The 14,204-nt window shown below is 57.2% G+C and overlaps 1 protein-coding gene across 1 annotated transcript in view; it reads left to right on the top strand.

Annotated features, from left to right (window-relative positions):
• Positions 1-9,340: 9,340 nt before the first annotated feature.
• The window catches only part of Phf21b (PHD finger protein 21B), a 53,548-nt gene continuing 48,684 nt past the window's right edge, over positions 9,341-14,204 (top strand). The window contains exons 1-2 of the mRNA XM_090358388.1: positions 9,341-9,514; positions 10,171-10,236. Of these exons, the coding sequence (XP_090214514.1) occupies positions 9,461-9,514; positions 10,171-10,236 (120 nt within the window). The 5' untranslated portion in view covers positions 9,341-9,460. The remainder of the gene's footprint in view (positions 9,515-10,170; positions 10,237-14,204) is intronic.

Genomic DNA, 14,204 nt, shown 5'->3' with positions numbered 1-14,204 from the left:
AAAAACCATAGTTTCTAACTTGATTGTATAAGTAGTGCATTTCCCTCAGCATCTGAGATGACATGATGATAAATTCAGCGAACTTACGCCTCCCTCCACGTTTCCCTATGGCTGCTTCATCTAAATTTCCTTGGGGAAATCCTCCAAGCAGTTTCTTTAGGAGGTAAAGAAAGGTTGGTTCTTGGCGGCTTTGTTTTCATACCCATTGAATTTCAGTATTTATTCCCTAGTCATGAAGCAGATTCCTAATGGCTTTTTATTTATTTATTTATTTTTTGCCAGTCCTGGGCTTGAGCTCAGGGCCTGAGCACTGTCCTTGGACTTTCTCAAGGCTAGAGCTCTACCACTTGAGCCTCAGCACCACTTCTGGCTTTTTTCTACGTATGTGGTACCGAGGAATCGAACCCGAGTCTTCATGCATGCTAGGCAAGCACTTTAACCACTAGGCCAAACTCCCGGCCCCTCGTAATAGCTTTTTAATATCTTATCTTCCTCCTCTTTCTCCTTCTTCCTTCTCCATCCTCCTCCTTCCTTCCTCCTAAAGAGTCAGAGTGGAGTTGGAGACACTGGAATTTAGGTTGGCTTTGAACTCTTTTCTCGCGTGTGCGTGTGTGCCTCTGTGTGTGTGTGTGTGTGTGTACTGGGGTTTGAGTTCAGGGCCTCATGCTTGCAAGCAGGTGGTTTACAATTTGAACCTGGGTATAGGGGGGTGACAATGCTGGGGATTATTGGGAAGCTGCCTCAGTTTACCTGCTCTCCAAGCTGTCTTCTATGTGAAACTCCACCTGCCACTCAATGGCTGTTTCATAGTTTTCCCAGAGTATTTCTGGGCAGGGAGGTCTTTTCTGGGGGCACACAGCAGTCCTGATTCAGTGAACCAGACAATAGCACGTGGTATCTACTATCTCGTATCCCCAAGATGGAAAGCATGATCACACCTGTTACCCCCCCAATAAGTTTTGGTTCCAGTCCTGGGGCTTGAACTCTGCCAGGGCACTGTCCCTGAGCTTTTGCTCAACGTTAATTTTTTGCTAGTTAATTGCCAGAGCTGACTTTGAACTGTGATGCTCCGATCTCAGCCTCCTGAATGGGCTAGGATTGACAGCACTCAGCGTGTCACCCCATTTTACAGGTGGAGAAACTGAAACACAGAGAAGTAGGGAGACTTTCTCACAGCTGCATAGCAGATAATGGCTGATACCTGACTAGAGGACATAGGGAGTGGGGTCACTGGAGCCCAAGGATGTCCCCAGCTGGCCCCTGCATGGAAGCTGCAGAAGCTCTGCATGAATGAATGGAGTAGATAAATCCTCCAAGCTCCAAACACTCCTCAGAACATTTGGCTGTGTCTGGGAGCACTGATGTCTGGAGCAGAGCCTGTCCATGGGGTATGGGGCATGAGGATGGAAAGGAGGAGGTGCTGGCATAGCCAGGACTCCCATCTGGGCCTACAGCCATGCTCTCTCATGATGTCTTTTCCCATTACAGCCTCTCCTTTATCCCAACCTGCAGGAGCCCTTGAAGCTATTTGTTCCCCTTTGCAATTGACCCCCACCCCTGCAAGCCCAGAAACTCATTCCTTCTCCATGAACAGAGAAAAATGGCACCTAATTAAGATCCGACGGGCTTCTGCCGCTCTTTGAAATGTACTTCGCTCTGCAAGTTAATAATCTCTATCGATCACTCTTTTCAGGGCAAGTAATTCACTCTGGGAGACAGTGGCGGTGTGAATTGTACCTGACTTACCTGAAATGACTTTGAACTTTTAAAAGGTCCCTTTTTCACTGTGGGTTGAAATAGCTCAGAACTCTTCCAGCGGTTCTAATTACAGCGGCTGTTTAGTTTGCACCAGAGATGTACCTGATATGGTACGTGCACTGCTTCAGGCTCTCAGAAATACTCTGCAGTCCCTGGGAATAATAATAATAATTATTATTATTATTACTATTATTATTTGGGAGATGGGAAGAGAGAGAGGGAGGGAGAGAGAGTAAGAGTGAGAGTGAGAGTGAGAGAGAAGCTTCCTGTCAGCTACTGGTGACTGGTGCCCATAATCCTAGTTATTTAGGAGGCTGAGATCTGGGGATCTGGGTTCAAAGTCATCCTGAGTATGTCCATTCAAGAAACTCTTACTTTAAATAGCCACCAAAAAGCCAGAAGTGAAGTTGTGGCTCAAGTGGTAGAGTGCCAGTCCTGAGCAAAATAACTAAAAGACAGCGCCCAGGTCCAAAGTTCAAGCCCCAGTACCAACACACAAACACATGCACACATGCAAGCACGTGCACGCTCACACACACTGAGCTTCCTCATTTGCAGCTACTCGGCCTTTCCCAGGCCTGGCCTCCATGACTCCCTCCTGTCCCACAGCGGCCTTGACTCAAGGGCTGATCTTGGGGGGAACCTTGAGTACCTCTCTTCTCGCTGCCTCCAGGGAGCACCGCGCTCACCTAAGAGTGGAGGTTGCAGGGAGCAATAAAGCTAGGGGAAAGAGCCCAGGCCCTGAGTTCAAGCCCCAGTATGGGTACACACACCACACCTCCCCTCTCCCACACACACTCACATACGTGTGTGTATACATGCACACAAACCTGTCTGAGAAAACCAACAGGATTTGTGCTATGTGCAGAGCCGGGCCGGGAACTCATCTGGGGATGACCTCGCCGGTCACAGAAATCTGTCAGTGCTGCTGAGGAAGGAACAATCTGCCTGGGTTCTGCCTGGTAAAAGTCATAGCTCTGGCCAGGGCACTGATGGCTCATAACTGTAATCATAGCTACTCAGGAAATCTGAGGATTGCAGTTTGAAGCCAGCCTGGGCAGGAAAGTCCATAAGACTCTTCAATAATTTACTCAGAAAAAGCTGGGAGTGGTGCTGTGGTTCAAGAGGTAGAGTGCTAGTCTTGAGCAAAAATGAAGCTCTGGGACAGTGCCCAGCCTTGAGTTCAAGCCCCAGAACTGGCATGCATGCACGTACACACACACCCACACCCCCCCCACACACACACTCCATAGGTGCAGGGCACATGAAAGAAATGAGAAAGACGAGAGGTCCGCGGGCACCTGGCAGGTCACAGGGGGTCCTGGTCAGGCTGCTTGTGCTACAGATCTGAGGCGGACAATAGCCAGTCTGCTGGCTACTGCTTTCTGGTTCCTGGCTGGCCCATACCTCACTCACCCTGTCCCTGCCATTTGGGGAAAACTGAGCCATTGTCCCATTCCAGGAATCCAACTACATCCATCTCCCTGCAACCTCCACTCTTAGGTGAACAGGGTGCTCCCTGGAGGCAGTGAGAGGAGAGGAACTCAAGGTTCCCCCCAGATCAGCCCCTGAGTCAAGGCCGCTGTGGGACAGGAGGGAGTCATGGAGGCCAGGCCTGGGAAAGGCCGAGTAGCTGCAAATGAGGAAGCTCTGTGTGTGCGCGTGCGCGTGCTCGTGTGTGGCATCCAGACCTAGGCTCCCAGTGAACAGGGAGATGTGGAATGAGCGTGTGGTGGAAGGAGCATCTGGGAAGGAAGCAGGGGCAGGAGAGGGTTCCGGGCGTTACATCTGTGTGTCATACTTTGATATGTGTGTATATATACATATATATGCATATAGAGGAAGAAAACGAAGTGAAACCCGTCACACGCTGCCTTTAAAGGGAGAAGGAGCCGGGGCACGGTGGCTCACGCCTGTCATCCTAGCTACTCAGGAGGCTGAGATCTGAGGATCAAGGTTCAAAACCAGCCTGGGTACATAAGGACCTGAGACTTTTATCTCCAATTAACCCCTAGAAAACAGGAAGTGGGGCTTGGTTCAAGGATAGGGTGGTAGCCTTGAGCTGAAGAGGCCAGGGACAGCGCCAGGCCCAGTTCAAACCCCATGACTCCCAAAAAAGGGTGGGGGGAGGGAGAAGGGATTTATTCAAAGTGCACTAGCCCCATCCAATGAATTATCCCCTAGTGTTACACATGTTAATGTAACAAAAACAAAACTAAGAAAACCCCAACTGTGTGTGTTTACCTTTTTGGTTAGGGAGTGGTAAAAGTGTGTCCATTTTTCTTCTGGCATCTTCCATGGAATGGACCTTGGTAGGGTGGAAGCACCAGAACATTGTAACCCCACCTATATGTAACTCCGTCTAATCAACCTCCGGGCAGCAGCTAAGACACACGCCTGGTGAAATTGCCCAGTATCTACGGAGAAGTTGTCTCAGCACAAACTTGTTATTGTGAGAGAAAAAAAAAGCTTTCTATTGTAAGTAAAATGGTGCCAAGCCAAGGAAACAAAGGAAAAGATAATTAAGCAATTTTCCAGATCAAGGAATATAGCTCTCTGGGGTTCTACTTAGGCATTAACATCTTCATAAATTACCTGGGAAAGAGGCTCTGGTGAAATACCCAAATTGTGACTGTGGCTCACGCCCTGTAATGACTTCTTAAGCCAGTCTCTGGAGCTGGGGGGGGGGGCGAGCGAAGGACCCACACCCCTTGTCCACACACGTGGCCTGTGAGTTCATCCTGTGGTGTGGGATCGACCTGAGACCCCGGTTATGATACAAGAGAGGGGACTGATGCCTGGAGATGGGCGGTGGGGGCTCAGGGTCAGCTGTCCGAACTTGACCTTGCCTGAAGAGCACTTGTTGTTGTTGTAGTCTTGTCGTCGTTATTGTCAGCCTCCTCCTCTCTTCTTTTTTTTGGGGGGATGGGGTGGGGGGTGGGGCGTGACTCAGGACCTGGGTGCTATCTCTTAGCTTTGTCACTCAAGACTGGTGCTCTGCCACTTGAGCCAGTTTTTTGCTGACTTACAGTTTAGGCATTTGAGGCTCAGAGAAGGAGAGGGGCATGTCCCGGCTCACACCAGCAGGATGGACATAGGGCACAAGTGTGTCCTGCTCCTGTTCTGTCAGTCCACCAGTGTCTCAGGGGGGACGTGGCGTGGCTCCGAGCTGTACCTCTCCCCTGCCAGGACGTTTACCTGGGGGAGTTTCACCTGGACAGCACGTTGAGCACAGGTTGTGCAGCTCTGCCACTTTTCACCAGGTGCACAGGAGGCAAAAGCCAGAGAAGGATCTGAGCACTGCTCTGTGGGCATTCCATACCCATGCCACTCCCCCAGGGGCCCTGGCTGGGGTCTGGCCTAGTGCTTTCTAGGCTGGAAGGGACCGCACAAGGAGGGGAGGGGAGGGGACACAGCATCCCTCCATCTGTTCCCAAGGGCAACGGGACTCCTGGCAGATCTCAGCGCTCCTTTCTGCCTTCAAACTGCCCTGGGTCAAGGAGACCTGCAGGAGAAGTGGCGGCTTGCTGGCATGACAGGATGTGTGCCAGGACAAACAATGCCGCAAATACCACCTGGGATCAAGGTTGTGGATGGGAGGTCCAGGGCCCAGGGCTGGGGTGTGCCACGGACAAGCAGCCTCAGGGTACAGTGTGGGTGGAGAAGCCAGGTCTTCTGATCTCCATCTGGGAGCTGCACCAGTGCTGATGGGAGAACTGACTTTCCAGAATTTTCTTTCCTTCCATGGGCCGAGCAGGAAGAGCACTGGAGCTGACGAAGGGTTCAGGAACATGTCTCCTCTCTTCATCGAACTTCACTTGGGGTGTGTGTGTGTGTGTGTGTGTGTGTGTGTGTGTGTGTGTATGTGCACATGCTCTGGTGAAATACCCAAATCGTGACGTGGTTTTCTTTGGGTGTAAGTGGAAGCTCTCTTTCCACACATGTGTGCAAAAGCACACAGAAGCCTGTCGGCACCCACTAGGGGTGCTGTGCTGGGTGCCGGGGGCTCAAGCGACAGAGGGCAGGTTATGCATCCCCTCCTGATCCCCTGCTTAGCTGTCCTGCCGGTGTTGCTTCTGAATTGCTGCCACCTTAGTTTTGGACCTGGGACAGGGATGCTATTCTTTTGGTAGGATCATTGGGGAAGAAGTTGTTTGGAAATTTTTCTCTGGTCTGGTCTCAGGCTAACATCTGGAACTGCTGTATATTCACGTTTTTCTCACATGCATAATCTCTCCCACTCCTTTCTTTTCTTTTTTCTATTTAAAAATGGTACTAAGGTTTAACCTTAGCGCCTTAAACTTGCTAGATAGGTGCGTTACCACTTGAACCACACTTTATTTCTCTTAAACTTTTATCTCTCCAATAAATCAGAATCAATGATCACAATTAGCCTCTGTACACAGCACCTCTCGTAATTATAATGAAGAGCTTCGCTCAGCGACGGTAAATGTTACTAACAACTCATAATTCCTTGACTGCTATTCTTGCCAGTGACTGAGTGCGTCCTGAAAGATCTTTACCTGTGTCCTCTCTAGAGGGTGACAAGGCCGCAGCTGCAAGCTCAGCTCCACTTCCCTGCCTCAGAGGGTGGCCAGGACAATCAAACCCAGCTCTGGTTGGAGATGATGACTGAAGCTGGGCTCGCACCAGACTTAGACTCCCGGGGAGGGGAAAAACACTGCCCCCACTTCCCAGCCCACACTGGCCTCAGTGTGCTCACCTGCAAACAGGGTTCACAGTTGTGTCTCTCTAGGAGTTTTGCAAAGGATCCAAATAAAACCATGTGGTGAGCCCTCCATGCAGTTCCCGGCATTTAATATGCTCTCCTTTGTCAGCATGAGCCAGAGAATGATGACGCCGGTAAAGACTGCTAGAACTTATAAGCAGGAGGGCCTGGGACAGGGGTGGGTATCTTAATGCCTGAAGAATGCTCTTTAATTTGGAATTTATATGCTCAGACAGGAAGAAGTCGAGAAAGGGAAGATGGAAGCCTGTTTTGCTGTTTCCACATTTGGCTAACAATAAACTTGGTAGAGCCAGAACAGGCTCAGCTCTGTAACCCTAACTACTCAACAGACTGAGATAGGAGGACCATAGTTCCAGGCAAGACCACACAGACAGCAAAAGTCCATGGCATCTCTTCAATTAATGACCAAAAAGCTACAAGTGGAGGTATGGCTCAAGTGCAAGAGCACCAGCTTTGAGCCAAAGAGACAGCGCCTGGTCTCTGAGTTTGAGTTCAAATTCTAGTAGGGCACAGGAAAAAAGAAGAGGGGGAGAAGAAGGGAAGGAAGGAAAAGAAGAAAATAAATGAAGAAAAAAGAAAAGGAAGGAAGAAAGAAAAAGGGTAGAGAATAAAGGGATTAATAAAAGTCCTTCAAAGTTTTCAAAGAACTATGGGAAACATATTTGCTAAGTTTGTGAATGAGTAAATGAATCCCAATGGATTTTTTTGGGGGGGACAATCCTGGGGCTTCAACTCAGGGGGTCTGGATGTTAGCCCTGAGCCACTGTGCTCAAGGCCAGCCCTCTACTACTTGAGCCATAGCTCCACTAAAACCAGCTTTCCACACCTGCAAACACCAAAGTTCATATCCACAGGATTTGGGAATTGTCCACCATCACTGTGACCAGGGGCTGGGGCAGCTTGCCATGAGTGTGAGGGAGGTCACGAAGTGACAGTGACAGGTCCGGCTGGGGACCATGGGGTGGGGGAGGCAGAAATGCTAATCAGGAGAATCTGGCCCCACTCTGTCATTGTCAAGGGAGGGGCTGTAGGAGTTTGACTGTGGTATTTGGAGAAGGCTGTGGAGTGCCACAAATAACACTCTGTCTCTGTCACAAGTAAGACTCAAATAAGAAAAATAAGGCTAAGGAAGGAGAAGGAAGAGGGGGAAGGAAGGGAGGAAGGGAGGACTTCTTATGACTTGAGGACTGCCAGGCAGCTGTAACTATTGCAGGGCAGAACCGCCCCCCCCCCCCCAGCCTGGAGGGTGGACGTCCAGAGCAGAGGGGGAGGCCTGGCCTGACAGGAGGCTTGAAGGCATCTGTTCCAGAGTGTTTTGAGAGACCCTGTCACCTCCACCGTGGAGCAGCCACCTCGAGGATCGAAGTCCTTGGAATTCCACTAACCAAGTGACATGAGAGTAACCTAACACATCTCCCCAGATACAGATGGAGAGGCTGAGGTGTTTCACCCTCCACGCGGGCTCATGGAATGACGGGTGGGGGGGGAGGGAGGGAGCGAGGGAGGGAAGGAGGGAGGAGAGAGTGGGGGTTGAACTCAGGACCTCATGTGTGTGAAGCGTGACCCCAGGGCCCTTTATGGATTTTATTTGTTGGCCAGAACTGGTCTCAAACGTCGGTGCTCCCCTGTCCTCCTCCTGAGGAGCTGAGGTCACAGCCAGGACGCCCGGCTCTGGGCTCCTCCCACACCGCCTCTCCCCGGGGGCTCCCCAAGAATCCCTCCCACCCCCACGGGGAGGACCAGGGGGGATGACGTTGAGTTCTCTGGGTCAGAATCCCTGACTGTGAGAAGGAAACTGGAGAGCCACGTCTAGTCTCGGGAAGAGATGACCTTTCAGTGTGTTTTCTTCTCGTTAAAGGGCAGCCGGCGTCCAGGAGGGGCGCGAGGCGCCTTCCCGGGGCCCTCTGCACCTCGGCTTCTGCCTCCAGAGGTGGCCCCGACCCTCGTCCCGGGCCGGGAGGAGGCTCCGCGACGCTTCCACGGGTGGGGGCCCCGGGCGCACGGCGACACCAGCCCTAGGCGGCCTCGGTGGGGACTCGAGTTGTGGCAAAGCAAGCGTGAAGGAAGCGCGGGGCCGCAGGACCTACGGCGGGGCTCCGGGCCGCGGGGACGGGGTGCGCGCGGGGGGCCGGGGAAGGGGCCTCGGGGGCAGGGGCTCTGGGGGGGGGCAGGGTCTGGGGGCCGCGGGGGCTCGGGGTGGGGGCGGGCACCGCGGCCGGCAGGGACGGGATTAGAGGCAGCGGCAGCGGGGGAGGCGAAACGCCAGCACCGGCCTCTCCCCGAGGGTCGCCAAGTACCGGAGTGGGTCTGGGGGCGCCCCGTGCCGCGGGACCTCGGCCCGCACCCCGCTCCGCGGCCGCCCCAGTCGCGGGCCGGAGGGTCCCCCGCACTCCACTCCGCCGGCACTTTTGTTCTCGGCTCGGGGGTGCCCGGCCGCGGCGGGGGCGGCAGTGCGCACGCGCGAGGGGCGGGACGGGGGCGGGGTCGGCGGAGGGCTCCGGCCCCGCCCCCTGCCGCTCCGGCCCGCTCCATCCGGGCACTGCCGAATTAGCATCGGGCCGAGGCACAACTTTGTGGAGGCCCAGCGAGATCCAGGCGCGCGCGCCGGAGGAAATATAGTCCCTGCCTGCGGGCGGCGGCGGGGCGCGCGGGGCTGCGCGGGGCTCCCAACGCTGGGGCGGGGAGCCATGAGCCGGGCCGCGGTGGCCGCCCGCAGACCCGGCGCCGCTCGCCCGGAAGCCTGAGGAGTTGGGGCGACCCGGGGCTCAGCGCCGTGGCGCGTTCGCACCCCGTCGCCAGCCCCCCTCCCTCTGGGTTGTGGAGGAGGGGGCTCGCGTCCCCTCTCCCCGGAGGCCCGGTCCACCCCCGCCGGCCGGCCGGCCCCCTCCGAGCCGCGCAACTTCTCCGCAGCCCGGGCCAAAGTGAGCGCAAAGTGCTGCCCAAGTTGCGGGGATGGAGCTGCAGAGCCGGCCCGAGGCGCTCGCTGTGGAACTCGCGCGGCGCCAGGTAGGTGGGGAAGGGGGCGCCTCGCCTCCTCCCGGGCCGCGGGGTCCCCCGGGAGCCTGCCCGGGGCGGTGCGCGCGCAGTCCGGGCCCCTCGTCCCCCCCCCCCGCCCGCCCCCCAGTCCCGTGCAGTTCGGGGGTGCGGGAGCGGCAGGACCCCGGCTCGGCATCGGGTCGGCCGGGAGGCGGCCCCCGCTCGGCGGCCCCAGCCCCGCGCAGCCCCGCGCTGCTCCGCAAAGTAGTTTTGGCGACGGCGGTGGGGAGCGGCGGGCGGCGTGCGCGCGTGTGTGCGCGTGTGTGCGCGTGTGTGTGTTGGGGAGATTAGGACGCGACTTGAATATTTATGAGCTTTGCTCGACACGGACTCGCCGTGTTTACTTGGCTCTTTGTTCCTCCCCCCTCCCCGGCTCACACTCGCACGCACTGGCACACGCACCCCGGCCTGCAAACTTGCACGGCTCGGGGCGCGCCGCCGGGTGGCCTCGGCCCCCGCCCCGCCCGGCGAGCTGCCCCGATGAGGCGGCAGCCACAGGTAAGCGGCCCCGCGCCACGGCGGGACGCGCGGCCCGGGAAACTTGAGGCGCGCGGGGCCCCGGGCGCCCCTGACCCCCTCCCCGGCCCCCGGCCCGGCCTCAGCCCACCCCTTCCGTGTCTCCGCAGAACGGCGACCTCAAGAAGCAGCTCCACGAAAGGCAGCCGCGGATCGCAGCGCTCGGCGACAAACAAGTAAGCGGGCCCCGTCCGCACGGGGCGAGCCGGGCGCCGGCACTTCGGCGGTGCCCGGAAAGTGCCCGCCCGGGCGCCGCACGCAGACTCCCTGCGGGGCCTGCGGCCCATCCTCAAAGTTACCGTCCCCCCTTTCCTGGAAGGAGCGAGCCGGGGTGGCGGCCGAGGGCCCAGACCGAGCGGCCAGCCGCACCTCGGAGGCGCCGGCGTCCATTTTGAGTTGGTGGACATGTTTTTGGAACGTGGACCTTGCCTGGGCTTGGCGCCCCCTGCCCGACGCCGGGGTGGGGCCTGCAGTCCGGACCGGCACCCCAAACTACTTCAGAGCAATGTCGGGGCTCCTCGGCAAAGCTCCGGCCCCCCCTGCCTTCCCCTGGCTTCACTTTCTTATTCTTGGAACCTGACGCCAGCTCTCGGGGAACAAAAGAAAGGCGCCCCCGGGACCCCCGTTCTGCCCCAACTTCGATCCCCGGGCCCTGGGCTGGAGGGGGGCCCGGGAGCCGCTCCGGGGACGGGAGGCGCGGCCGCGGCGCCCGGCGGCCTGGGGGGAGGAAAAGTTGTCCATTGTGACTTGAGTTGCGCTGAGCCAGCGCGCCCGGCTTCAGCACCACGAACAGATGCCGCCGCCGCCGCGGAGCGGGGGCCGCGCGCCCCTCCCCGCGGGCCCTCCCCTGCCCCGCCCCTTCCCGCCCCGCCCGCGCTCCCCCGCGCTCCCCGCCCGGCCCCCGCCCTCCCCAGCCGGGCCGCCGGCACAGAACTTTGAGCCCAGCAGCCAATGGCGTGCCCGGAGCCCCGAGGCGGCGGGGGCGGCCCCTCCTCCGCCCCGCCCCCTGCTCCCTCCCGGCGCGGCCCCTCCCCCTCCTCTCGCCCCGCCCCTCACCCCCCCCCCCCCCCCGTCGATCACTCTTCCTACGGAATGCGGGCGCCGCACCGCCGCCCACCCGCGCCAAACTTGGACAGCCTCGGCCCCCTCCGCGCGCCCCGCCGGCCCCCCCCGGGCCGGGCCGGCCCCCGCCTCGGCCCCGCTGCTGGGGCTTCTGGGGGACGAGCTCGGCCGGGCGCTCGAGCCCGGAGAGGGCGAAGGGGGCCGGCGCTCCCGTTCGAGTCTTTAAAGTTGAAGCGGGGTGGGCGGGGGCGCGCGGGAGCCGGGGGAGGACGGCCGGGCCCGGGCCCGTGCCCGTGCGGGGGGTCCCGGCCGCCGGGGACCGAGCGCCGGCCCCCCACCCCGGCCGCGCGGGGGCGCCTCCGTTCCCGGCGCCGTCGGGGAGTTGGCGAGGGGGGACCCGGCCCGGCATTGCCGCTTTGATGGCGTGGTGGCCATGTTCGGGTCGGGGGGGCCGGAAGGCCCCTGGCCGCGCCGAGATGGGTGGGCAGGGCGCAGAGTCACCCCGGTACTGTCTTGAAACACAACGCGCCCGCAGACCGGGACGGGCGCGGCCGAGGCCCCCGGGCCGCTCCCCGGCCCGCCGGGCCCCGCAGCCTGCCCGGCCGCCGGGTCCCCCGTGCGCGGCTTTGTGGCAGTCGGGTTGCTCTTCGGAGCGGCTGTTCCGGCCCTGGTTGGATCGCTCCCTCTCTTTCGTAGCAACTGTTTCAAGGCTGTTTCACATGTAATGATGGTAGTAAACGAGTCGTAGTCATTATCCAGCACGCTGGAATGTAGATAGGGCTTTCCTCAGCCGGTGGGGCGGCTGCGGTGACAGCTCTGCCTTTGCCTTGAAATCCAACTCTGGACGGATGCCTGTGAAAGGAAGACCCCACCTCCATCTTCTTGTGTGCGAGTGCTGGAAAAGAAAGAAAGGACGCCAGAAAACTTTTGTTCCCTGGCCTTGAAGAAGTGTGTCTCCCTCAGATGGCTGAGAATCACAGCTGGTGTGCTGCCAGCGTTGGGGCTGGGCGCCGGAACTTAGGTTTTTGTAACAGCAAGTGTGTCGCTTTTCCGCTTCCCTTTGTGGCATTTATATAACAAGGACTCATCAAAGGGAGGCGAGGGGGCCGAGGCTGGGTTTGGCATGCTAATCACGCTGCCTCGTGTCTGTCTCCCTGCGGACATGTTCAGAGCTCACCTCTGCTGCCCGCCCGTTGGGTGGACTTAGATTTGCTCCTCTCAGGCTCCTTGGCAGACTTTGGTGGTGATTGGCAGGTTGGCTGGGAAAGGTCAGTGAACAAGCTTGAAGGTGACTGCACTGAGCCTGAGCTTGGAAGAGGCTTTGCTTAGATACCCCCAAATTTGCACTGTGTGAGTGAAAAGGCTTGTGTAACAGTTATTTCATCTCTCTCTCCCTCTCCCTCTCCCTCTCCCTCTCCGTCTCCCTCTCCCTCTCCCTCTCCCTCTCTCCCTCTCCCTCTCCCTCTCTCCCTCTCTTCCTCTCTCCCTCCCTCACACACACACACACACACACACAAAATGGTAGATAGAATTCCTCTCTAGAGTTGGTGGGGGGAAAAGTCTTCACCATCTCCACCTTCAGAGTTGCTTTTCTGTACTTCCCCTGCCCAATAAAGGTTAAGTTTCAATTAAAAGTGCATGCACAAGTGACAAATGAGATAGTAAAATGAACAGATGATTCCATTGTCCTCCTCTGTTAGATATATACTAGCAGGCAGATGTTGTTTAGCTCTCTGCCATCTATTTTCCATTCATGCCCTTGATGCTAGGAATTCTTTTTTCATTTTTAGGAATAGTGACAAGTGTTTAAAGCACTAAAGTCCAGATTGTTGGCCAGAAGAAGATAAATTTCCCTGTTTAGCTTTAACTCCATTGAGGACCTTAGTGTTAGCAGGGCTTGCCCCGCCCCCAGGCCTAGGGCTTGAACTCTGGGCTAGGCACTGTCCCTGAACTTCTTTTACTTAAGGTGATCACATTGCTACTTGACCCACAGTGCCAATTCTGGCTTTTTTTTTTTTTTAGTAGTTTATTGGAGAGTCTTAAAGTTCCCTAGCAGGGCTGGCATCGAACCACCATCCTCAGATTTCAGCTTCCTGAGTAGTTAGGATTACAGCCTGACTAAAATCTGTCTTCTTGAATGTACGTATGTCATGTTCACCAGGGCTGAATCATGTCTGCAGCGTGACTCACCAGCCATGTCCAACCCCACGGAGATTCCACCTTCAAGGCCCCACTGAATAAGTCCCTGAATAAGCCCACTGTGGTGATGGGCTTATTCCAATCTCCCCACTCCAGTGGTCAGCTCTTGGCCGTGGGCATTCTGTTCTCCAAGCCTTCTTCCCCAGCCCACCCTCTTCCAGGAGGGCAGTTTTCACCTCCTGCCCAGAGCACTGGTGGTCCTGCTTTTCAAGCAACAGCGTTACCCATGTCACTACACACAAAGGCAGCCTGGAGGGAGCTTGGGCTGGGACAGCAGACCGCTGTGCAGGCCCTCCCTGAGCCCTTCTTCCCAGCCTCCCTCTCCTGTACCTTCCCCCTGCCAGGGACTGAGAACTGTCCTTATTTAGAAGGTTCTGGAAGCTATCTCTGAGTCCACGTCAAGCAGGCTCGGCTGTATCGAGTTGGTTTGTGCCTCCTTGCACCCACCGTAAGTGTGGAACATCACAGCCTCAGCTGTCACCACCGTCCATTTTAGAGCGTTGTAGTCACCTTGAGGCCAGTCCTCAGTCACTGGTTTCCCAGCCTTAAGCCCTGGTACTGCAGAGCCTCCAGTTCTGGGCCTTCCAGGAATGGCACCATAGGTATGCATCTGTGGCCCTCGCCTGGGTGGCATGCATTCTGTGTGGCCATCTGCCTTGTTGAGGGACGTCTGGTGGCGTCTACCTTTTGGCACTGATCTCTTCTACGCAGCGAGTGAGTGTCTTAGGGTCAGACCAACATCAGAGTGCGCCCCCTGGGGTGCTCCCTCCATTCTCCAGTGCTGAGGATGAGACTCCTGTGTCCCCCTGCTGTGGGGGTGGGGGTCCTGTACTTGTCTGCACAGCCCTTGGTTGCTTTTCTGATGTCCCAAGTATTTATTTTA

This window comes from Megascapheus bottae, chromosome 2, assembly GCF_031878675.1.
Source record: "Megascapheus bottae isolate mThoBot1 chromosome 2, mThoBot2.hap1, whole genome shotgun sequence".
Classification (NCBI taxonomy): domain Eukaryota; kingdom Metazoa; phylum Chordata; class Mammalia; order Rodentia; family Geomyidae; genus Megascapheus; species Megascapheus bottae.
The sequence above is the reverse complement of the archived record's forward strand: the minus strand, read 5'-3'. Positions and strand labels throughout refer to the sequence as shown.